At 38.8% G+C, this 25,728-nt stretch overlaps 2 protein-coding genes across 7 annotated transcripts in view; both read left to right on the top strand.

Annotated features, from left to right (window-relative positions):
• The first annotated feature begins 170 nt into the window (after positions 1 to 170).
• si:ch211-243j20.2 (uridine-cytidine kinase-like 1) lies at positions 171 to 21,381 on the top strand. 3 transcript variants are annotated; one of them, XM_044049493.1, is made up of 15 exons: positions 171 to 301; positions 2,684 to 2,895; positions 6,403 to 6,509; positions 7,174 to 7,344; positions 10,344 to 10,415; positions 13,770 to 13,959; positions 14,142 to 14,203; positions 14,795 to 14,811; positions 16,651 to 16,749; positions 17,630 to 17,723; positions 18,434 to 18,496; positions 18,931 to 19,053; positions 20,093 to 20,200; positions 20,276 to 20,432; positions 20,782 to 21,381. In XM_044049493.1, the coding sequence occupies exons 1-15, from the start codon at positions 210 to 212 to the stop codon at positions 20,856 to 20,858; spliced, it is 1,644 nt and encodes a 547-aa protein (XP_043905428.1). In that variant the 5' UTR covers positions 171 to 209; the 3' UTR covers positions 20,859 to 21,381. The 3 variants fall into 3 exon arrangements, with proteins under 3 accessions (XP_043905428.1, XP_043905429.1, XP_043905430.1); XM_044049494.1 differs by having other exon boundaries at positions 268 to 301; positions 1,757 to 2,895; XM_044049495.1 differs by lacking the exon at positions 171 to 301 and adding an exon at positions 1,601 to 2,062.
• A 2,730-nt stretch (positions 21,382 to 24,111) lies between these two features.
• Positions 24,112 to 25,728, top strand: part of mpv17 (mitochondrial inner membrane protein MPV17) — an 8,955-nt gene continuing 7,338 nt past the window's right edge. For 3 of the 4 annotated variants that reach the window (XM_044049722.1, XM_044049724.1, XM_044049725.1), the window contains exons 1-2: positions 24,112 to 24,191; positions 24,951 to 25,030. In XM_044049722.1, coding sequence (XP_043905657.1) covers positions 24,958 to 25,030 — 73 coding nt within the window. In that variant the 5' untranslated portion in view covers positions 24,112 to 24,191; positions 24,951 to 24,957. Of the gene's footprint in view, positions 24,192 to 24,242; positions 24,853 to 24,950; positions 25,031 to 25,728 lie in introns of those variants that run through there. The other variant, XM_044049723.1, reaches the window with a different exon arrangement.

Raw genomic sequence — 25,728 nt, 5'->3', positions numbered from 1 at the left:
ATTGAATGAACTTAAATCTAACCATGAAGGTTAAATTATTTATTACGATCTATATATGTGTCTGTTTTCTGCTGTGTTTGCGATTTAATTTGATTGTTGACGAACGGTCCCGATGACAACAAGGGCAGCATCAGCCCACGTCCGTCTGACGTCATCACGCAGACCGGTGTTTGTTTTCCGCGCCGCGCTACTGTTGCTCAGGAGCCGACATGGAGCAAGCGAGCACCAGCGACAGTAAAGCTGAAGAGCAGCCCGCAGATGAGGGGGTGGAGGCGGACCGGTCCATGTCACGGTCCGACAGGTACACAGATAATCATACGTGATGGATGATACTGAGACGTGAAAGACTCGCAGCTCTGCGGAGGAAGAAAGTGGGCTAAGGCTAGGTAGCTTGCGCTAACTAGCCACCACGTATTTGCGTGGTCGGCGTGGCTGTGTGCGGCGAAACAAAAGAGACAAAAAGACGCAATTCATAACAATAAAATATAGTGCGTATCACCAAAACATAACGTATATATATGTGTAAATATATTAGATAGTTGGTTCGCAATGTTATGCTATGCTGTGATATGTTTTAACCTACGCTTCACGCACATATACACGTACACAGGATCTGTCCAGGATGTGATGCAAACACCATTCTCCTCTGACAAAAATAAGCATTTATGCGATTTCTATTGTTAGCAAGTGTTTGCATTTTACGGAAATTTATATGACCACATTGCCATGTTTTATAGAACAATTTCCCATTGCTAAAAATACCATTTATACGTTTTCCGTTGTGGGTGTTATAGTTGTATTCGGCAGCAATTGAGTCAACAGTCTTTCAGTAAGGACCAGTAAATTCGGCATAACTGTCATCTACTAAAACCGCAGAGTAGCTTCTGTTGGGTGTGTACAAATGTCATAATTGCGCGCATGTTTATTATGATAATAATCATCAGCTGTCTGCATCAGATAAGCCTGTGTCTGGATGTTTCCAACTCTCTTGTTCTTAGAAAGTGAGGTTGTTTCCAAGTTAAGGGAAACGAAAGACTTAGACTTGAACTAAATAAAACAATTGAATCATGTAAAGTGAGAACATTAGTTAAAATGTGTCAGTTGTGGGAGTCAAATGGTGGGATTGTATATGTTTCTGTTGTGTTTTTAAAGCTTTAAAATGAAAAATGGAGTAATATTTGTCCTGTTTTTCTTTCACATTTTTATCTTAAATCAGAAAAATCTAGGTTCTTGTTGATTATATTGTACAGGTAAAAATAAGCCTTTGCCTATGCCTTTGTTGGTATGTCATTTTTGTTGAAGAACATTGTGTAAGTTTTGGATAAAGTATTTTCAAATGCCGAAAATAGTGACTATTTATTCACAATGTGTAGAAAAGTTTTGCTCAGCAAGTGGGATAAAGTAAGTCGTAGAATCTATAATTAGAAACCGCTCAGCCTGGACCACCTGGCACGACTAATGAAACATTTTATTACACAATATCGTCACTGTTATTGTGATTGAAAGGGAGAGAAATAATTCTTTTTGAACATATATACATATTAAAGCTCTCATATGCTGGAAAAATGTGGAAAATTGACCTTTAAAGTGCTTGAATTTTACCTTAAAAATGTGTATACAATGTTTTTGTTGTTTAACATATACCCACAAATAGATTCTTATGATATCCTAATATGGGATTATGATGTATATTCATATAATATAGAAATAGAAAGTCATATGTAAATGAATCGCTAATGAAATGGTTTGTTTCTAGCCTTTCTTTTTCAGTGATTTACTATTTTTAACCGAAACAAATCAGAGGACGTGGAGGATCACTGCCAAATGATGACAGCCTTACTCATGCGAACGGACGCCACCACTCTGTCACGCTGTATTCCAGGGGCGACGGTGTGATTTTCCTGGGGAGGGTTGGAAAGTTCCACCTTCCTCCCCCTCGACCACACCGACAGTAGAGACTTCACTGTGGAGAGAGAGACAGAGTCAGAGGGAGACGTTAAAGTCCATCGTCTCTCTCTTTCATCTCTCTGCAGGACAAATAAGTATCTGCAGGTTCTTAAAGGTGGGAAAAAGGCTTTAAATTGTCCAAAAATGCTGATTTTCTGCCCTTTTATAGCTTTAGTTGTTCTTTGGCTATTTTTGGGTAAAAATAGGCAGATTTTTAAACTTTTAAAGCACTTGCAGATATCTTAGATTTACTAAAATGCACGTATTGGAGCAGCGGCAGGAGGGCGTTAGATATGAGCTTACATGGCATCTCTGATGGCAACAAATATGAACTTAAAAAGAATGTAAAGCAAAAAGTGACGAGTTACAAAGAATAAAACGGGTCCGTAAATAAGAGACTCTGATATTTATTCATTTTTAATACCTTTTCTGAAGTAAAAATGCTATCAATGGTTTAGAGGAAGTTAAAAACAGGCAATAATTCAATACAAATGTGTTAATCGTGATATAATTTCCCACAAAAAAAACCCACAATCAACAGATTTCTTCCACATTCCTTCAGGAGTAGATTTAATGACTTATTGTTATATGTTTTGGCCTCATTCCCCAGATGATGAGGGTTAAATCCTTCATCTGATTTCCATCGTTAAAAGTCACTGTTTAGGTTTTTGTACACACTGATGCGTCCCAGGCTTTGAGCTCTGACCTTTTGACTCCTGCCGTATTTTAACGTCAGCGGCAGCGGAGACGATTCCTTGGACGGGCTCCAGCACCACGTCGCCACCCGCTGCCCCCTGACCCCGTCTCTGTCGCCACGGAAGCGGACCATGAGCCAGTCAAAGACGGAGCCGCCGCTGCTGAGGACCAACAAGCGCACCATCTACACCGCGGGGCGGCCGCCGTGGTACAACGTCACCGGGACAACCTTCAAAGAGGCCTTCGTTATCGGTGAGTGAACGAAAAATAAATTGGTTTATAACCTAAAAAACATAGACGAGAAGAAGGAAGGACAACATACATGTGCCGTGTTTTACTTCTGCTTACATTGTACATCAAAGTCATAACAGTTTCATAGTATAAGGCCCTTCAGAGTCTTTGAAAATCGGCCTAAACAGACATGGGTCATTGAAAGTGTTTGAATTTTTGTGCAAGAAAGAAGTTCAGTTGATATTTAGGTAAATGTCTCCCTTGTTTGTTATGGCGCCACCCACTGTTTCATGTGTCCTGCATTGATTGGTGTATGTAGACTGGGCGGATGCAGGACAGGTGTTGTGTTGTGGACACGGTCTCTGTCTCCACTGTTGACGTGAGATTCGCGCAAAACAACGAGCGAGTAAAGTTTACCAAGAGCGAGCAAATGATGTGATGTGTTGCTGCCTAAAGCAACAATTACAGTAAATCGTTGTTTTTGGTCCACGTCAAACTTTCAAAGCCGCCAAAAAACGTCCAAACAAAAGACACGGCTCCTCTTTTTGTTTCGGACGCTTCAGGGTTCAACCCCCTCACCCAGAAACCCAGTTTGTTGTGTGACTACTTCCTGTCGGAGCAGTTTACAGCAGATTCAGGGACTTGGAACATTATAATTCCATATAATACAAGTTGCGAATGAATGAATGAATGAAAGGATGAACTGTGTCATAGTTTATTTTATAAATTGCCACTAAAATCCAGAACCACTAAATCATCATTATGATGACTTGAAGTAAATGAAAATTAAATTATTTTGTCATTAAATGACTTTGATTCACACGTTTAATCAACAAGCTGTTTTGTTACTGCTCGGCCGCCATCTTGCTGATCAGCACAGTAAAATATCTGCCTCACGAGCAGCAGCAGCAGCAGCAGCACAGTGAAGCGTGACTCACACTGAGTGTGTGTGTGTGTGTTTGAGTGTGACTTTGCAGAGCCAGTGTTCCGTGGTCAAACACATCAGTGGGACATTAACAGGAATCCACGTGGATGGAGAGGCGGACATTATCTTTTGTGAGCAATCTGTTACCTGTCGATGGGCGACCGCAGAGACTGTGGTTACAGTTTCACACTCGGCTGTGGCTGCGGATTTAAAGGGACAGAAACTAAATTAAAAAACGGGGAACGCGAGATGAGCAGATGACGAGAAGATTATTTGCGTAACAATACAGAATACAAACGTGTCCCAGAATAAAGATAATCTGATATATTGCGAGACAATCATGTGACATTATGACTTCTTCCCACGCGTCCTGGAAAACGTCCTGGAAAAAAAGTCAAATGTCCTGGTAGCGCTTCACATATTATATCGCTAGATTTAGTGACTTTTCACGTCCCCGTTAAGGACAAAACCAGTGACTTTCAAATGAGGAATTGCTGGTATTTGGTTCCACGACATAGAAGCAGCTGAAAAAGTCCTGGAAAATGGAACGCTGTAAAGGTCCAGTGTGGGGCTGCAACTCCCTAACAATTTTCATAAATCGGTTAATCTGACGATTAGTTTCTCCGTCTCGATTTGTCCACAAACCAAAAGTACGAAAGTAAGATTTCTGTGCTGTAAGGAGCAAAGAAACCAGAAAATATTCACATTTAAGAAGTTTTAATTATGAAATGAACACTCACTGATTAATACACTATCCAAATGGTCAATTTCTGTTACCGACAGGATTTGACACGCGTACTTCTCATTACCGTAACTCCTGTTAGAGCGCTGTATGTGACATCTAGAAAATTCTAGAAAAACTATGGACTGACGCGATCCGTCCAGGGTGTGACCTGACCCCCGCCTTTTACCCTCTGTCAGCTGACCCTCATGTGGAGGACACAGTGGTAGAAGATGGATGTATGGATGGTTACTGGGAAGCAGAGAAATCAGAGCTTTAATTGCGCCCTTATATACTTTATATACATTACGGTAGAACCTCGGGACTATGGAACGTGAAAGTTATCGTCCACAGCCATAAAATCCAAATAAATCCAGGCGACCTCATTATCAGAGTGTTAATAATCAGTCAGATATTTTGACTTTAATAATTATGAATATTTCCTGTCATATTCTGACGTTACATCTCATAGAAATACACTTTAACTGCTGTGCTGAATCCACCGGAGCCTTTTCTTCTATTCATTCCATGAATTCAGTGGGTTTTTTTTCTCGCCTCTGAAGCTGTGATCATACACAGAACTGAGCAGCACTGCAGTGTTTTCTCTCTCTCTCTCCCTCTCTCCCCCCCTGTGTCTCACACTCAGCAGTTTTGACCTTGATGGCTCTTATCTGAGCAAAAAGCCATTCCAAATGACTTCAGTGGGAGTTGTTTATACCGCAGAAGTGGCTCCGTAGGCTATTTCTGTTCCTACACACACACACACACACACACACATCCTTCCTTTTTCTTTTTTTTTAGCCAATGCTGGCCCACTTCCCAGGATTGTTGTCCTGAAGGATTGTGGTCGTGCTCTTTCACACAGGAGGTCGTGTGAGGTAAAGAAAAGGTGTCGGATGTTAGAGATGAGCCGATTCCACACTCGGTGTCTGGTCTAAAAAACTGGATTGGACTTTAGGAACATGAAAGAGTAAAGTCCAAAACCATCTATAAACCCTAAACATGTTATAAATACTTGATTAAGTATTCTTTTTAAGAAATGGCTGGTTATGGCTCAGTAGTAAATGCCTCCACACGGATTATTATCTCAATTAATCTTAATTTGTTTGGTGTCAAATGTTCCCAGACCCTTAAATTATGTTCTCTAATGTCTTGTTTGGTCCACAAACCCAAACTTTTTCAGTTTGAATGATTTCTTTGTCAAATGGAGCAAAAAGAAACCAGAAAATATTCACATTTAAGAAGCTGAAAAATCTGAGAAACTTGTTTTAATGATTGAAATAAAAACCTCTAAAACCAAACGGATTAACAGTTGACGATTCATTAGTTGATTAATAATCTAATAATCGTTGCAGTATCAGTTCCTACTGAAGGTTGTATTATAAGAATATTAAAATCATCATGTTTTCAATCAAATGCAGGGAAAAATTGCAGTTATATTATGTTCCCTAAATCTTTCCAAGTCATTTTTGAACCATTTTTGTCAATAATTGAATTGTAAACTTTACCTAAAAGTTGAACCAGAGCTTCAGAACCATAAGAATAATTGAGTCAACGTATTTATGTTAAAATGGATAAATTCAGCATAATGATCTTTAAATATCATCTGAAAAGTTGTGGTAATTGACAGAAAACACACATTCAACCAAAGAGTCCAGAATTCACAGCTTTTTTTGTGTTGTGATCCCAAAACCCAGAGCTTTTATCGCTCTTTCAAATGGATTCCTGTTACTTTTCAGTGAAAAAGCAGCTTTAAAGTGAGTCCAGGAACTACTGGCTGCACAAAAATCCAGTTCATGTTGAGCTCTGGATTATTCTGATGCTAGTGTATTAATGTGAACTTCAAAGACTAAATGTTCACTGTGTTTTTTTGCTTCTGTAGGTTTGTGTGGAGGAAGTGCGTCCGGTAAAACCACGGTGGCCAACAAGATCATCGAAGCGCTGGACGTCCCCTGGGTGGTTCTGCTGTCGATGGACTCTTTCTACAAGGTACAGGAACGACAAAGTTCTTTTTGCTCCAGTATAAGAAAATCATGAAAACCAAAAGCAAAACCAGCCCTGTACCAAACTCACGTGACGGCACTAAACGACACTAAAGTGTCATTTAAATTATCGAGCAGCTCTTTTTGTGCAGAAGCAGCTTTACTCTGTACAGTATCTGAGTTGAGCAGGGATTTCACACATCTCGCTCCACTCCACTGAAATGAATCCAGCGCCGTCTGTCGAGGTCGTCGCGGGGGCGCTGAGCCTTCAGAACGCTGTCCAGCGTCCTCTCCTGTGAGACGCGAGGTCGATGCGTCCTCACTTTCCCCTGCTTTCGAGCGTCCCTACGGAGCCGTCCTGGCTGTCGTCAAATTTACTTAAAAACATGAAAGAGTTCTGTAGGTTCTTCCTGAGAGGAAAACGTCACATCGTAATCTGTGGTGTAAAGATCTCGTCGACCTGGTGGGTTCTTGACGTGGTTCCTCTGCGTCCTGGTCTGTTGACTGATTATAAACATTAGAATCTACACTTATTTGAATAAAACGTGTGTGTGCGCTCAATGTCGTCCTTTTCTCAGTGAATCGAGATTTTGTCCAGAAAGCGCTGATCCTGTTGTAAACTGTTCATGTTGTTGTTGTTGTTGTTGTTGTTGTTGTTGTTGTGTTTCCAGGTGTTGAATAAAGAGGAGCAGGAGCTGGCGGCGAAGAACGAGTATAACTTCGACCACCCCGACGCCTTTGACTTTGAGCTGCTCGTCACCGTCCTGCGCAAACTGAAGAAGGGGAAAAGCATCAAAGTGCCCGTGTACGACTTCACGTCTCACTGCAGACGCAAAGAATGGGTGAGTTCACGTTCAGGAGCGCTAACTCATCGTCAAAGTCTGGGTCGGGGGCCCGGACATGGGCTGTAAAGAGATTTTTTTTGGGAGGGTCTCCAAACAAAGTCGTTCATTTGAACATTTTAATTAAATTACCAAACATCTCCAGTTCAAAACGATATAAAGTGTTGCAGATATGGCTGTAAATCAATCTTTACATTGTGCAAAATTTGCTTTATGCTGTTGTTTGTGTCACTTATGAAACGTAGTGTAATTTGTCCGTCACTTTTTTCACTATTCTCTTGGGCATTTATCCAACAATGAATCGATTACTAGAAAAATAAACACTCCAATCAATTATGAAAACAGTTTTTTCTTGAGTATCTTTAGTAACCGATGAGTTTTTTTGCTCAAAAGGAAATGTTGATCTTTTGTCCACAAACCAAAATGTTTTGTTTTTAATGATGCCTTTATTTAAATGGAGCAAATAAACCAGAAAATATTCACATTTAAGAAGCGGAGTTTTAATTATGAAAAAAAAACACTCAAACTGAGATTTGGAAGACGACCATCTTTAGTAAATAATCCTCTAGTACAACACTCTGGAGCAACAAAATAAAATGTATACTGTACATAAAAGAACAGACAACAAAAGTGAATCATTAGTATTAATAATAGCTGCTGCCTCGTATGTTGAAGATGAGCACTGCAGGGTTACGGTAGATCTCGTTTAAGAGTCGACGTGTTCCAGGCCTTTCTCCAGCTCAGCCTTTTGTGCGTCGTCCATATTTATAAAATCAATATGTGCTTTAATGTGAGTAAACAACGTCTCCCACAGTTCAGTGCAATAAAAACAAATGAAATAAAACGACCACGGTCCATTTTTTACTGTAAGTGGTGAAACTCTTTTCAAAGAGCACACGTTATTATTAAAACCCACTAATATTGACAATGATCATCTATTTCCATGTGGTTAAAGAACATAATCCACAGTTTCGCTCGACTCGACTGTAGGAAATAATCAATCCTCATCACAGAAAATGAAACTTAATCTGCTTCATCCCACAGGATTAAACGACTATTACTGTAACAAAATCACTCTAAAACCCTCAGGGGATGGAGAAGTGTGCATCATGTGTCATTTGAGCCCATGCTAATTGAAATGCTGGCTAATTTGCTCAGGATTTAGTGCTAGAGCTTGCAGAACTGAAGCGGAGAGCTTTTGTGTGAGGAATCAATCTGGCAGCGGAGTGTTCCGACACCTCGTCTCTATTTTCTTTCGCCGTGTAATTTCATGGCTGAGAGGCGACGCGGCGCCATGCGGGAAATCACAGATCACGACTACTTGTTCCTCTGGAAAATCCTTTTTTCTCTCTTTTGCTTTCTTTTTTTTTGGTCTGCGGTGAATGTAATTAAACCTGTGGCCCCCGAGGGCCGCAAGGGTCAAAGCAGCTGTAGGCTCGGTACGGGGATCAAGAACTTACTTCTTTCTTTTGTTTGCGCTCGAGGAGCCGTCGCGATACGTGGTCCACGATGCCGATTATATCGCGATACAACGATACTGTGATGATCAATATATCGCGAGACAATCTTAAAGCGATGCATCACAATATCTGTCTAAGTAAAGAAAACAAAACTACAAAAAACGTTAACGTGAAATGTTTAACGGGTGCAGGATTTCTCTGTTTATTCACAACATAGCGAACAAAGTTCATAAAGTCATAAAATGTATTGAAACGTGGGACGGAGCATCTCTTCACCTTTATCCCGCTGTAAACTCGCTCTTCTTCAGCCAGGTCACTGCCATCACTTTATCGTCAAAAACGGACGATGCATTTTATGATATTTGACTAGTTTGGTTTTTTTTATTTAAGAAGAGAAAACAGATTAGCTCGTTCCGCTGCGCTGATGTTCTCCCCTGCGTTAATCTGATGAACCTCTATCAAACGTTTCTGCGAGTGAGAGACATTAATCGCGGCCTCGATCAAAGACGCTGCAGCCGAGCAAGTTTGTCACAATCCTATTACCGTCCTGTGACACTGGCTTCATGCTGGAGTCAATGGTCTGGACACTGCTGTATTGATTTTGGGGGGACGCAATAGGTGAAGAATGGTAGAGAGCGAGCGGGTGAGGCTGTTGTGTAAAGACGTAAAATGAGTTTTGCAGAAACAGATGAGTGTTAATCGATTTCTTCATTTCCCTCAGCGGTGATTTAGTGCGGCTTTAACGTGTTCACCTGATACAGAGAGGTGACGTCCACTTTAACCACAGAAGAAGAAGAAGCAAGAAAACGAAAACACCGGCTCCTTGTTTGTCCATATATATCCCGTATATAAAACGCTGAGTAAACTAGGGCTGTAGATTGAGACTCCTTTGGTTACACATGAAGATACATTTTACGAAATATGCTTGTACTCGAGCTGCAACTAACGTTTATTTATTTAAGTGATCGTTTGGTCTCGAAAATGTCAGAAACTGGCACTGGCACTCAAGCATTTCGTTTTTTTAACAGAAATGTTAGGACGTCGGTCATTTTCATTAGAGAGCTAGTGAAAGTATACACCTGAAAAGTTTTTTCACTCGCGGGTGCTGTTGCTTCATGTCTCCACACGGTGGCACTGCTCCAATGAATGAGGGGAAAACTTGGGGCGGAAGTGACCTGTTTTTGTTTTCTTCACTTAAACAGATATCGTGACGTATCGCTATAGGATTGTCTCGCGATATATTGGTTATCGCAGAATCGCCTTATCGCGATACTATTGGTATCATGGACCATGTATTGCATCATGAGGTACCCTGTGGTTCTGCTAACTTAATTCTGTCTGCATATATACATTATATATACATAATTATTTTAAAAACCTTAAATGTTAGCTGTGTCCTCAAAAATAATGTTTTTAACGTATAAGAGGGACTGCAGCTATGAAATGGAAAAAGGCTTTTGTGAAGAAGCTTCAGGGAAATGAAATGACATCTTTACGAACTCTCTCCATTTCAACAACGCCTCCATTTATTCACGGCAGAAAACGGTGTACGGCGCCAATGTCGTCATCTTTGAGGGAATCCTGGCCTTCGCCAACAAGGAGCTTCTGAAGGTAAGAATAATTCAAATCTTCTCTTTCCTTCATCATCGCATGAATCTTTTTGTTTTTCATTAATGTTATTGAACCACACGCTTGTCATGGTTTTCTGTTTTTACTGACATACTGTTTTTTTTCTTTAATAAATTTTTTTGTTTTTCAAGATGTCAAAATGCATTAAAAGGTTATATTCAGATTGGTTAAATATATGGGCAAAATGTTTTTAATTTAATTTCTCTACTTAAGTGCAATTATATATAGTGGCAGATCATAACCTGCCAATGCTGATTATTACAAAAAAATGTAATATTGCCCCAATAATTCATCTCTTTATATGAATCAAAATAAATCAAATATTTTGATGCTGTTAGAAAAATGTAATTGTGATTCTTTGTGCCAGAGTTAATTAAAAACAAAAGTCATTTATGAACAAATTGATTCTTTGTTCATTTATGAACAAAGGAAATTAAATCTAATAACAGTTTGTTTATCTCTGTGATGAAATATCACTTCATTTACTGTATTTATACGACCAGTAATTAGGACGGGCTGTTACGCTCTTGTACTAAAAGTATAATTATATTTTTTTAATAACTTTGTAATTGTCAGTATTCCCTTTTTTGTTTATATAGGATTGTGAACTTAACAGATCCCAAAACGAGGGAAACACTTGTGTTAGTTACTGCAGCACAGCTTTATAAACTATTAAAATATAAAATATAGAAAATGATATAAGAGATAAATACATGTGTTAACATCTGATTGTATTTAAGCTGTGAGCAGCGCTAACCAGGCTTTAGCGTCGCCATATCTATTCACTTTTAATTAACATGTTAATGCTTTTATTTGGGCCGAAGCAGAAAATATTGGAATAATCAGAGGAAAAACAATCAAGATAAATAAATGAATAACTTAAATTAATAAATAAAACATTTAAAAAAACATATAAACATAAAAGTTTACTTGTCCAGCTATACAGAGGATGGTGAGCAATAAGCCAATCAACCAAGTCAATTCAAAAGAAGCTGAAAAATAATGGATTTTACTTAAAATACACATGAATGTAGAATTCAGAAGGAGAAAAGGAGTTCTATAGTGTTTTTAATGTTGCTGTTCAGAGTGAATCCATATTCGAGTTCTGCTGCTGCTCTTTATAAAAGCCCTTTGTAATAGGACACACACACACCGTGTGTGTCAGTGTGTGTGTGTGTGTGTGTGATCTGGAGCGTGAAGATAAGGCCGGGCTCCCCCCGCCCACTTGAGTCGCAGCTGTGTCGTTGATTATCCCAATCATAGCCTTTGTCCACGGTGATTAATTATGTCTCCGTGTCCATTCATGGAAGTGAAGTCAATTAATGGTGCAGATCCGTTTATGCTAATGTACACACAGGCGAGGGGGTGTGGTTTACTGGGGAGTGAGACGCTGCGAACAAACGCACTGTAAACATGGTTCTACAAATCCATTTACACCAGGTGTGTGTGTGTGTGTGTGTGCGCGCGCTTTTATTTATATCTTTGTGAGGTCCAAAAAGCGTGAAACCTATCTGTGGGGACATTTTGTCGGGGCCCCAGTGTTAAGACCTGGTTTTCAGGTAAGGGTTAGGCTTAGTTGGGATTGTTATATGGTTGTATAAATGTATAGGTTGTGGATGATACCTGCTGTCCAAACATTTTATTTTTATAAAGTGGAAATGCTGGTCCTCACTATGTGAGCACATTTACTCGGTCCTTAGTATTCAGCAAGTACAAGAGTGTGTGTGTGTGCGTGTGTGTGAAGATTGTGGAAGGAAATGTAATTTTTTTAAATTTCAAGGTATTATTATGGGCTTCTTTTGCCATTTTAGAAGATAAGACGGAGATGGTGGACGACACTGCAGCAAACGTCCATGTGTGGAATCAAACCCAGGTTGCTCCTGAAACCTGGAAATGATGATCTTCTCAAATCTCTTCTTTTGTCCACAAACCAAAGTTTTAATGATTTCTTTTCTTAAACTTTTAGCTCCCTAGTCCATTCTCTAAAGAAAAACAACATCCAGGTTAGATCGTGTGAGATGTTGTGAACACATGAACAACAACAACTTGCTCGATTAATCGGTTATGAAATGAATCGCCAACTAGGGCTGAACAATTGATGGAAATTTGGTCAAAATCGCAAGATAGCCTACTTCACTTTCAGCCAAAATGTTTGTCAAAATATCATGTTCCATTAATTACGGTCTTGGTCTACACACATTTTATTCTACAACATGTTTGTTTCTCACAGATCTGCACAAATATCACCCACTAATCATTGGTCATCATTTTAAATGTTATATTTTTTAAGTAAAGATTCCCTCTGACATCGCAGTTCCTGTCAAAATGATCACAATTGGATATTTTATTCAAAATTGTTCAGCCCTATCGTGTGTTTTGTTTTGTTTTTTGCTCCATGTAACATATTAAAACTGATTTAATTTTGGTTTGGGGGCAAAAACGAGACATTATTTTGGTGGTTTAGGAAACTTGAACGACTCATTGATCAGTTTCAGTTCTAAAAGCAAACCGACAAATGTACAAACCCAATTTTCCAAGATATCTTTGTCCGAAAGTTGCTGTAATAATTTTGTGCAGGTTGTTCCTCACAGTGTGAAAACTGTTAAACTGTTAAAATGTGGGTGTTAGTGGGTGTCGGTTCCATTTCACAGTTTTCACACACTGCACAGGCAGGTTATCAAATGATCCACGGCTTCCCAGTCGACTCTTTGTTCACCTCCGTGTGACAGATGTGCTGATCCTGCTACACGTCAGATTTGCAGCCTCCGCTGGCTTGTTGCACCGCTGAGTACCTGTATCCACACACACACACACACACACACACACACACACACACACACACACACACACACACACACACACACACACACACACACACACACACACACTCACTCTCTAAATCACTCACACACCTTTTCATGTCACACTCACACATCATCAATAGTTCTTTCTGCTGCTGCTTCTTTGTTGTTGTGATGCTGCTTCATTGATTTTTTTACCGGAGCTCACGACTCCGCCCACTTTAGAGCCTCACAGTGTCATCATACTTTAACGTAGAGACGTGGTTGAAACTTTAAACAAATCAGAAGACTTGACCCTTTTTTCAGCTGTAAATCCACATTTTGATATCTGCTAAAAAAAAATTAACAATCGCGGTTTCCTTTTTCAATCCTTTTTTTTTTTTTGACCCTTTCAGATTTTATAATGAATGTGTATTGCGCCCATTAGAGTGGCACACTAAAATCTCTAAAACTCTTTTCCTGCCCAAAATTTCCAACCTACACAGACACTTTTTTTACTTTACACTTGTATGCTCTGCTCTTCTCTACTCTCCAGCTCCTGGACATGAAGGTGTTTGTGGACACAGACTCGGACATCCGCCTGATACGGAGGCTGAAGAGGGACATTTCCCATCGTGGGCGGGACATCAGCGGCATCATCAAACAGTACAATAAGTTTGTGAAGCCGGCGTTTGAGCAGTACATCGAGCCCACGGTGCAGGTCGCCGACATCGTGGTGCCCAGAGGTAACTCACTGCTTCAGTTTCTACTGATAGCATAAATAAATGTTTATTTTTGACGTACTTGTGCTTAATGTATGGGAAAAAAACTCCACATTCAGCACTGGATAACTCAGTTAAGCACAGGTTTGAGTTAAAATAATCAGTAAATTCTCGTCATCTGTGTCTTAAACTTGTTTTATTTGCAGGTGGAGAGAACTTTGTAGCGCTGGATTTGATTGTGCAGCACGTTCACAGTCAGCTGGAGAAGGTGAGGACCCCTCACACATTTCTTAATCTGTGCTTTTGTCTGTCTTTACTGATTCACATGTTTAACTCCTTAAATGTGAATATTTCCAGTTTTTTGCTCCATTTAACAAAGAAATCCTTAAAACAGAATTATACACAGACTTAATACTTCCTGTCATTTTTTTTGTCCCACTTTTAAAAGATTATCCAAATTCGACCAAATTTGTGCACAATTGACAGCCCAATCGGAACACTTCATTCTGTGCATGTTATTTAAAAACATGCACACATAAATCTTAACTAAATAAACAGTTTGGGGACCCAAAAAATCACCTGTGTGGGTCCCAACCCATGGTTTGAGAACACCAAAGTAATCGATTTGATGTAGAAAATAAATGACAGATTAATTGATTATAAAAATAATTGTTAGTGTCAAGTTTATGGAGTTTATTAAAGTTTTAATTTGGGAAGTTTTTCACATTTGATTTGAATGTTTTTTTTTGACATTTTCTGGCTGATCTCATGTTTTCTTGTGTGTGTGTGTGTCTGTGTGTGTCCTTGTGTGTCCTTGTGTCCCCTCTTGCCTGGCTGAATGCTGTGTAAACCATTCCAGCGTGAGATCACTGTGAGGTACGACTGTCAGCGCTTTATTATTATTTTTATGACTTCACCTCCTCCCTCTGTCTTCTCTCTTCTTTTCTTTCTTTACTCCATTATTTCTTTTTCTTTATATTCAAACAAAAACAAGCTGTCTTGTTTTTGTGATTTTTCTACTTGTTTGTTCACGTTCCACACAGGAAGCTTTTCATAATTTCTCTAATACAAACCAGAGACTAAATTTAAAGTTTTAATTTATCATAAAAAAACAACATAATGTTGCTAAGGTTACGAATAACACATTTCATATTTTTTCATAAGCGTCTTCAAAAATGGAATCGTGTTTTCAAACAACTGCAGTTAAATGTGTGCGTTTTTGAATGTTCTACGTTCTTTGCGATGTTGGAACTTTAATATTTTTTATTTTTTGCAAGTTCTCGTCTTTGCGATGTTTGGAACTTTAGTTCTCTCTTTGCATGTTTGGAACTTGTATCTTTTTAATTTCGTCTTTGCGATGTTTGGAACTTTAATATTTTTAAGTTTTTGTAAGTTCTCATGTTTGCAATGTTTGGAACTTGAATATTTTTTTGACTTTTTTGCAATTTCTCGTCTTTGTGATGTTTGGAACTTGAATATTTTTTAGTTTTTGTAAGTTCTCGTTTTTCGATAAAAATTGCACTTCCATGTTTTATTTTGTTTTTTACTTTCAGCTCAGAAAAATGAAAAAGGTGCTTTTCAAATTCACATTTTTCACTTGGCTTCGCTTTGACAAGAGTGCCATCATGAGGCGGTCTTAAGTATTTTCCCGAAACGTAGCCCGACAGCATCAAGTCAATGAAACCACGTCGTCTAAAACAAACTCACAGATGAGATGAATCATCTTTTTAAATAATAGTCTGAGTGTTTTTCACAGTTTTTGATAAAGTGAAGCTGCTCTAACTTTCTGATCTCTCTTTTCTTTATTTGTTTTCGTTTGTTTATTTATCTTCCTTCTCTCTCCTCCTCCTTCCACTTTTAATCCGTTTTTATTTCACCAAATGAAAATCTGTCACCTTCTTCAGAGGAAGCTGCGCTGGGACATGTGAGGCTCCTCCTTTCAGTTTTTTTCTTTTTTTTTAGTAGATGTTTTTTAAAAACTGTAGCTCAGCCACGATGTTGTTTGCTCTTGTGTTTTTTTTAGCGTTAAAGCAAATAAACTTCATGTTTTTGTTTCTGGTAGAAACTGAGCATGTGGCAAACAATACCTCGGCTTGTGACGTTGCTTTTTTTAACACCAAAAGCATGTGTTTGAAAGTCGACGTGCCACATTTTGCTAAATGTGTGGATTATTATTTTATCTGGATGTCCAGCTTCTACCACATCCTGCTGCTGAATTCCCATTAATTGTAAAATGATGGGGGTAAAAAGTGTATTATTTACATTTAAAAGGAAAACAAAGACAAAAAGTCAGTGTAATGAATTAATGCTTTTATTTGTGGGATGTTTTCCTTGTTCTGCTTTGTTAATACCGGCTTCTCTGGGTTCATTAATTACATAAAGATGCTCTTATGTGAGACTTTAGAGTTTATATAAATTAAAAATAAGCCAGACTTAATTACTGTGGGTCTGAAGCCACATGAGTGCAAAAACAACCTCACAAATCAGCAACTTTTCAATTAAATTAGTAGAAGATATCAGATGTACTTAATGTATTAGCTTAGTTAGAGAAGGTTGATATAGTACTGCATAGTGTATATATAATAGTATGTAGTGTAGTATAAATAGCAGTATTGTATTAAAGATTCATTTTTTTAGACTTTATGTAAAATTTGGATTAAGGGACTTTTATTTTCCCCCTCTCTGATGTATGTTTTTTCTTATTTTTCGTCACAGATCAGCTCTGGCCTCGGCTCATCAGGGTCAGCCTTTACCCACAACCCTCAGCGTGATGGAGAGCACACCGCAGGTGCGCGGTATGCACACAATCATCAGGTCAGCACACACACACACACTGGTTTCCACAACTTCAGAGGCACTTTGCATTGACTTACATTCATTTCCTGGGGACCTAATCTGACTTTAACCATACTTACTAGTGCCCTTAAATGTGAATATTTTCTGCTTTTTTTTTGCTTCATATAACAAAAAAGAATTGTGTGAATAATTTGGGTTTGTAGACAAAATGATATGGAAACACTTTTGCCTGTAACTAATGATTGTTTTCTGGATACATTGAGTCTTCTTTTTTCCACAAAGCACACATCTCTCAAAAATCATAAAACTTGTTTAAGTATTAAAAAAAACAAAAAACTATAAAAACTGAATAATCGATTGTCAAAATGACTAATTTAGTGATCGGTTAATAATCGCCAAAGCCCTAAAAACTCTGATCAGCGTTTTCCGCCATTTAATGACATAACAACTAATCGATTTGTCGAGAACGTAGTCGAGCAAACAGTGAGTCGATCGTTCAGAGACAAGGTGAGTTAACTTATTTTTCCAGTCGCCATTTTGTTTGTTTTTTTTGCGTAATGCAAAGCGATCTTTGCTAGGGATGTATATCTTTAGGATGTTATCGACTTTAGCGTTAGCCGGGCTGCTAACATTGTTATAGCAATCAAACACGCCGCACGCCTTTAGCTTCATACTATGAGTGCGCTCCAAGTGTTTGGTGATTATAAAATCTTAACAATACCCTGGTACCGACCCAATTAGGAACGGTATACATCGCTAATCTTTGCAGAGTCGGAAGTAGACTCTGACCTCGCCGGTGAAATGACTTTGTTAAGAGTTTGTCAGAAAATATTAGCGTTAGGTTAAACTGCTTCTTACCACAGGCACAATCTTTATTGTGTCCCGTGTGTTTGTGCAGGAACAAGGAGACAAACCGGGACGAGTTCATCTTCTACTCCAAGAGATTAATGAGGCTTTTGATCGAACATGCCCTCTCCTTCCTTCCTCTCAAGGTGGGTCTCTGTGTGTGTGTGTGTGTGTGTGTGTGTGTGAAGATAAGTGAAGACGATGAACCTGCCTGACATCACGGGGCTTCCTGCTCATTTCAAGGTTGAATATAAACAATAGTAAGTGTGGATTACTCACTGTGAGCCTGTTGTCATCAGTGTGTAGAGGTGAGGCGATTACAGGACTGGTTTTTATAGTCTCAGTGTTTTATCCATCCGTAAACTGTGTTCCTGGAGCGTCTCAGACACAAGTTTTTAGAAAACTGGTCCCGCCCTTGTGTTTTCATGTCAACAAGGGGGTGGAGTGGCTCAGTGGTTAAGACCGTATCCTGTGTGCGAACGCCATCATAGTCGCCAGTTCGATTCCACCCCTAGCTGATTGTACTCAATTAAATTGTAAGTCGCTTTGGATAAAAGCGTCTGCTAAATGACATGTAATGTAATAATGTAATGTAACAACCAAATACGCTACTCTATTTTCTTTCCCTCCACGTCCTAGCTAGGGTTTCTACGCGGTACACATGGTGTATTTCTGCAACAGTGCCACCTACAGGCCTGGCATATGTACTGCAGTGTTTATTAAAGTTGTTCTGCAGTGGTTTTTAATGTCGATAAAGACGATTTCTTGAAACGAAACATGACAAAGAAAAAGATAATATCTACATGTCGTCGTGTTTCTGTGTGGACGGGGTCTTATTCTCTCCTTTTGTTTTCAGCCCGTGTCTGTGGAGACGCCACAGGGCGGAGTCTATGACGGCAAGAGGCTGGGCGGTCAACAAGTAAGTCTGTTTTAAAATGGAAAAAAATCCTAGTTTGAATTGAATACGAGTTTGTGAGAAATCAAATTTTCTTTCATGCATTTCTAGTTAAGCAGAAGTTTGTTTATCATCTTTTTCTTAATTAATCTTTTAAGTACAATACAATATCGGATTGTAATGTAAATATTGTGATATATATCGTAGTGTAACCTAAATATTGTGATATATATTCTGTGGTGGCGTAAATATCGTGATTATATCATATATTATTATTATCGGATATTAATATTATTACATTAGTGCTTTGGTCCATGTGCGACCTCTGCTGGTATAAATCTAAACCACATTAGACATGAGGTCCAGAGTCAGTGAACTTATTCCTACGTTTTTACATGGGTTCTATTTTTGTCTAAATCTGAACCCTCTCGTGTGTACGTGTGTGTACGTGTGAATAGATCACTGGCGTGTCCATCCTCAGGGCAGGAGAGACCATGGAACAGGCTCTGAGAGCCGTGTGCAAAGACATCAGACTGGGAAAGATCCTGATCCAGACCAACCACGATACTGGAGAACCTGAGGTGAGAGCGGACTCTCGAACAGAGTTATTATCGTTTTATGAAAACGTCACAAAGTGAAAGAGTTTCCTTTGAGAGCAGTGACATTTAAAGTTCAGTCAGAATGAATGAATGAATGAATGAACTCTTCATCATCATCAGTGGAGGAAATGTAGTTTAGGGTTTTAGAGAACAGTCGCACACGTTTCATTTCATCTCCTTTTTTTACATTTACAGTGAGTGGGTCTTTGTTCTCTTCAACAAAGTACAACAACTTCAACTGTACAACTTCATTTTTGATTTGTTTTGTTTGTTTCCAGACTTTAATCTCGTCCCTCACCATTAGTGTGACTTTTATTTATTTATCTTTTTTTCCTCATAGTGCCAAAAAAACCAGTAACTTTAATTATTATCTCATTAAAAGTGTTTTAATGTTTTGCTGCTTTTGATTTTGTTTGTCTAAAGTTTGTGAATCTGCGCATTCTTTATTTTGTAGAAACTCTTTTTAATATTATTTTACAGAGAATAATTAACTGCAGACATTCTGAGGCATACATTTATGTTTTTTTGGGAGGGAAAAATATGGAAAATACACTTGCATACTAAAATATTGTTTTGTTTTATGAGTTATTTTTGTTTATATTGTGATATTATAGGATTTCTTTACAGGCTTTAAACTATAATGTATTGGCTCTTTGCATAGGGCTGCAACGATTGATTGATAATTCATCAATTGCTAAATGAATAATGAACTGTTTTGTGATTTTCAGCTTCTTAACCGTGTATATTCTCTGGTTTCTTTGTTCTGTTTAACAAATCATTTAAACTGAATTATTTTTGGGTTTGTAGACAAAACAAAATCATTTTCAACATTTTTTTTATGTTTTCTGACATTTTATCGTACAGTGCTAAATTCATAGGGACAGTCATTGAAACATTGGTAGATGATGTAAATATTCATTAGTTGCATTAGTTTCTCGATGAATCAATCGATGAAATTTAGGAGGTGATGCTGTGTTATGACGCCAGGAAGTGCGGGTTTTTAATCGTTTCCTTCGTGCAGCTTCACTACCTCCGTTTGCCCAAAGACATCAGCGAGGATTACGTCATCCTGATGGACAGCACCGTGTCCACGGGAGCGGCCGCTCTCATGGCCGTCAGAGTCCTGCTCGTGAGTAAACACACATCCTGAAGACGGAGAGATCATATTTTTAGATTAACCAGCGTCTTCTGTCTGTCGGTGAAGGACCACGACGTCGCCGAGGACAAGATCTTTGTGCTGTCGCTGCTGATGGCGGAGATGGGCGTGCACTCGGTGGCCTACGCGTTCCCTAAAGTCCGCATCATCACCACCGCCGTGGACAAAGAGGTCAACGAGCAGTTCCACATCATTCCAGGCATCGGTGAGGCTTTTCTTCACACTTTGCTGTTGCATGGAGACGTCGTGTTTCCTTCAGGCTTTTTGCACCTTAATAATATGGACGTAAAAGCTTCAATAAAGTATTTAAACATTCTGATATAAATGCCAATAATCATGATTAATGCTTGATTAGGGCACATTAAGAAGCTGAAAAATGAGACTTGTTTTTAACTGTTGAAAAACACTGGGCGATTAAGTTAGCATTGCAGTGCTATTCTTGATCTTCTGCTATTTAGAAGACAAATAATGAACGCAGATGAAATAAAAGCTCAAACTTCCAACAGTTAAAAAAGAAACCTTTTTTAAACGGGACGTATGAATCTACTCCACAGGTAACTTTGGAGACCGTTACTTTGGCACAGACGCTCCGTCAGACTGGTGTGAAAGTGACGAGGGGATGGACTTCTGAAGTGACGGCCAATCGCGGACGAGGGGGAGGGGTTTGTTCCACGAAAGCACTTGAAGCATTAGAACAATGATGGGATGTTCTACAGCGAGGAGAACCGAGGTCAGCGAGCTGAAGCCATGTAGACGTTTCAGCACGTCCTCGTTTCTGTTTTACAAGCAAACGGCTTCTCGACGTCAGTCTGAAAAAGGGTTTTTCCCGCCTCATTTTAAGCTTGAATTTTTAACCACAGCGATGTGTTTTACAACTAAACGAGTCGAATTACAGGATTTCTGCTCGAGCCACGTGACACTTTTGAGACGTCGACACTTTTCCTCTCGCGTCGCGCTCCTGTAGGTTTTTTGTTTGTTTGTTTGTTTTCTTGTGGCGGCGTCTTCGACTGTTGGACCAAAAAGATGCGAAGACCGTTCAAAATCTCTTAAACCTCACTGGTAGGAACAGATTTTGTCATTAAAACATAAAACACTTTTTTGGGTTTAAGTCAGGATTTAAGTCAGACATCGTCAATAAATCGGAATCTAACAAATGATTTGCACAAAGACAATGCTCTTCCGTGTTGAAACAAATCTCTGGCATGTTTGTAGCTGCTACGGAGTTTAACGTTCAGTTTCTTTGCATCATAAAAAGCTCTTAGTCAGAATTACTAGTGTAGTTATAGCTTTGTTTTCTCAGGCAACTTTCACTGAAACACTTGAACAAGAGGAGGCGTCAAAATTGAGGCAGCGCCCCCTGTCTGTGCATGGCGTTAATTGAAATCGTTTAGTATTCAGTAGTATTTCTAACACTTCCTGTGGAGACTTACACAGGGCTGTGTGTATTTTAAAAGTGAGGTTTGTGTGAAGTATTTATGGAAAAGCCATTGTGTTGCATTCAGGCGAACAGAATCCATGTTGACTTTAATCTACGGTATTTTAAGAACGCGTTCACTGCTGTACCAAACCAGCTCCTGTGATCCCATGAGCTAAAATCATTGAAGCATAAATATATTCTTTAAATAGATTACACCTAAGTTGGTGTACATTTTACATGAGCCTTAAGGGATAGTTAAGGGGTTTTCTTTCCAAGTATCATTGACACATAATCAACAACGATGTTGCCATTTCTGTAAAAACCAACACGGGACGTGGACACTCATCGTCAACATGGCTGCCAACAAGGAAAAGCCACTTAAAACAAGGTTTACACACACACACACACACACACACACACACACACACACACACACACACACACACACACAGACACACTCCATAGAGAACATCAGTGTTTTTAGCCCACAGCGACACAGGAGCTGCTGGTCTACTGCTGGCTCTTGCTGCCTCGTGTGGTCAGTTTGTGTCGCCACAGTGAATCTGAACAAAGGTTTTCTGACACTGAACTGGTTCAGTTAAGTTCAAACAGACGGGTCAACGACTCATGCGTCCCTGTGACGTAAAATCGCTGATTTTCTCTATGGGGTTTGGTGTGGGAGGGTCACTGCAGCAACATTACAGTCAACATGTCTGACGTTTAGTTAAGTGGAATATTAAACATTAATAATCCCATTTTTTTCTATATTTTTAGCTGCAGTGTTGTAATAATCATATGTACTTACATTATACTGTATAAACAGTATATAAATACTAAAAGTCAATACTTCAATACTTGAAGTCACAACGCTGCTGCGTCACACTGCCTGTTTAAAACCCAGATGCTTCACAGTTGTCATAGCAACCACAAAAAAATTCCTTTAAAATAGAGAGAGACTGACCCATGAAGGAGTGTATAACCTAACCTTGTTTATTTTTTTATTTCTATTATTTTATTTTGTAATTTATTACATTGTTTGCAGATAGTCTGCATCTTGACAATTTCCTTGAAATGACATCGCCAAAATATGTACATTTTAGTCAATTTCATGTGTTTTAATACTGATATGCATTTACCGTCAGTTTTTACACCAGGTTTATTAAAACTGCGTTGGACTCAGGGTTAACTGCCATCGGCCACGTTCAGACGACGAGGAAAAACGATGAAAAAATAAGATTTTCAAACCCAAGAAAAAAGAAAAGAAATGTGATGATTCATTACACGCTTCATAAGCACGAGAAACCATTTTTATTTGAAAAACAGACGTTTAATTTGCCCCAGAAACAATTTCAAAGGCGTTCCATTCAGTTACTCTCAACGCTATCACTCTTCTCACTTGTTACACTCTTCCTCGTTACTGCTGCTGCTGCTGCTGCTGAGCTGACGGTCAAAACAAAAACAGCTTCATACATGTGTGTAAATTACTTGAAATAAAAATGTCAATAGTACTGTATGTCACAACACCTCGCTCTTTTCTTTTTTTTTTCAATTATGTGGATTGCAGGTGTTTACCTCACGACAAAGAGACTGATATTAAAGTTATTGTTCCAAACTTATGTGTATTTGTTAATTTTTAACGAGCGAGTTGCCACAAAACCCCCCAAAAAAGCTGCAACGACTATTAGATATGTTATCACTTAACATTTGGAGTAAGATAATGGACTTTTGGAGACTTATACTTGTCTCCCACCAAGAGAAAATTTGGTTGTCACTTTTGTACAATTTCTCTTTAGATAAACGAGTTAATGCTGTAATCTTTTTTCATAGTTGACAATTCCCTACATGTTTAAACCTTTTATTACATTTTTCTTCAATTAAGTTTAAAGGAAAACACCTCACTTTTTTCCACAGGACGTTTTTAGTTCTGGTTTTTAATGTTTTTTCTACTAAATGGACGTAACACACAATAAAACAGTTTACTCAACGTAAAACGGGTGAAATGAAGCCAGTGAATGTCGCTCAGTGTCTGTAATACCCTGGAAGTGCGCTGGAGGGCAGCAGAGGCCAAACGCTCCTGTTAAATACCGGATGTTACGAGGACTGCAGACTTCATGCTGCCTTCCCGTTCCGTGTGAAATTACAGTTCTTTTTCATATTGTTCCGCTAATTTACAACTAAAACTGGTGTGGAAAGTATGAAATAATCCATATTAAAGTATGAAATAATCCATATTGCATTACACGTGTCTGAATAATGCGTTTAAATATGACTTTAAATATGACATTTGGAACTGATTGACTCGTTGTTAGTGTACTTTGGATCGTTTATTTAACGCGTATTCGGTTTAGTTGTTTGTCTTGATTTATAAAAATTGCACATGTGCCTCCTTTTATAAAAATAAAACCTCAAGTTTGTGTATTCTTGTGAGTGTGATGTAACTTTTCTTTCCCAGAAGTGCAGTTCATGAGAAAGTTCATCCGCTGAAGTGGACACGTGAACGCATCACCAGCAGCGGTAGAATCGCCGTCAGACCAGGGTCAATAACAGGTTCGTCTTTACGTTTTTATGATTCATTTATTTTTACATAAAGTGTCACTGAAGGCAGCGCAGTGACAGCGACGGGTTAGTGTTACGCCGTCTGCCGTTTAGTCCAAGTCGCGTCTCCCTGCGCTGTTTTACAGGACAAAACTGATGGAGTTGCTTGAACTAACTTCAATTTAATTTGTTATGTAACTATTTTAATCCACGTGTTGCTTTAAACTTTGTGACTAGTCGTTTAAGTCCAGATTTAAGTACATTAGCGACAGTGCGATGCCTAAAATGTGAATGTTGTCGTTAGCTTAACAGACACGTAACAGAACTCCGTTCGAAAAACTCGACATTTTGAAATTATCTTGAATATTTATACATCTCCGTGCCTCTCAGAAAGTAATTTATGCGCGTTTATTAATCATTTAAACCCATTCTTTAATTCGGCATACACACGGGATCAACTGTTAACAAAATGTATCTTTGTACTTTGAGTGCTTGACAAAGTTCCATCCAGTGGTGTAAGAATCACCAAATAAATGAATGTAATTCAAGTTTTTTGTTCAGTTAAAGTGACGTCATTTCAGATCAGACTAAACTAATCCACGAGCTGTGATGGAGAATGTGAGGGAAATGATTAGCAGCACGGGTCGCTTGATTTGAGTCACGTTGTCTGCCGGTGGGTAGGGTGGAGATCAGTTTAGTGGGAAAGTTAAAATGTATATTTTTCACACCTGATATTTGTGTGTTTTCTTTATTAAAAACATTTTACAACAGGGAGAAAATGGCCGGCCTGTGGAAATCCTACCAGGCCTTGATGACCAGATATCCCTGGACAGTGCAGATAGTGACTGCAGGTATATTGACACACACACTTTTGCATTTGGACCATCCTCGGAGAATGAGGTTCTGCCTCATTAGGACCAGGTTTTGGTCTCCATGATGAGACTGGTCCTGGTCAATAAACCTTTCGGTGTGTCAAGGTCGTTTTTGTAATGATCGACTGTAGCTGTAATTTAAAGTGTGTGTGTGTTTGCGTCTACACTGACCGTGAGTTTAGACTGTCGTCCTAAAATTTGACCTTTGACCTCACTTTATAAAAGTAAACAATGAAAAAAACGGGCCTTTGAACCAGGAAAAAAGAAAAGTAAAAAATGTAGAAACAAAACATCACTGTCAGTCTTATTTAATAATATACACCACTACAATGTTTACAGTCTAAACATTGTTATGTTACATTGTTAAAGCGTATACTTTATATATTCTGCATATTTATTCTATTTTTATTATACCTTTTACTTTTCAATTGTCTGTGCTGCTGCAACGCTGTACATTGGTGTGATACACTCCAGCCACCACTAGATGGAGGCAGTGGATGCCTGATGCAACGTTTTCAGTCAGGAAAGATGAACATGAATAATCAAACATACAGAATAAGATTTTAATGTTAAGCATTTATTTAGACTCACATGGACACCTTAAATACACACACACACTGTACTGTGATGCTCGATGAGCGCCACCCTGAGGTTATAAAGACTCTGAAAAATAACAG

Source organism: Solea senegalensis, linkage group LG17 (genome assembly GCF_019176455.1).
Source record: "Solea senegalensis isolate Sse05_10M linkage group LG17, IFAPA_SoseM_1, whole genome shotgun sequence".
NCBI lineage: Eukaryota > Metazoa > Chordata > Actinopteri > Pleuronectiformes > Soleidae > Solea > Solea senegalensis.
This window is presented reverse-complemented; position numbering and strand designations above follow the sequence as displayed.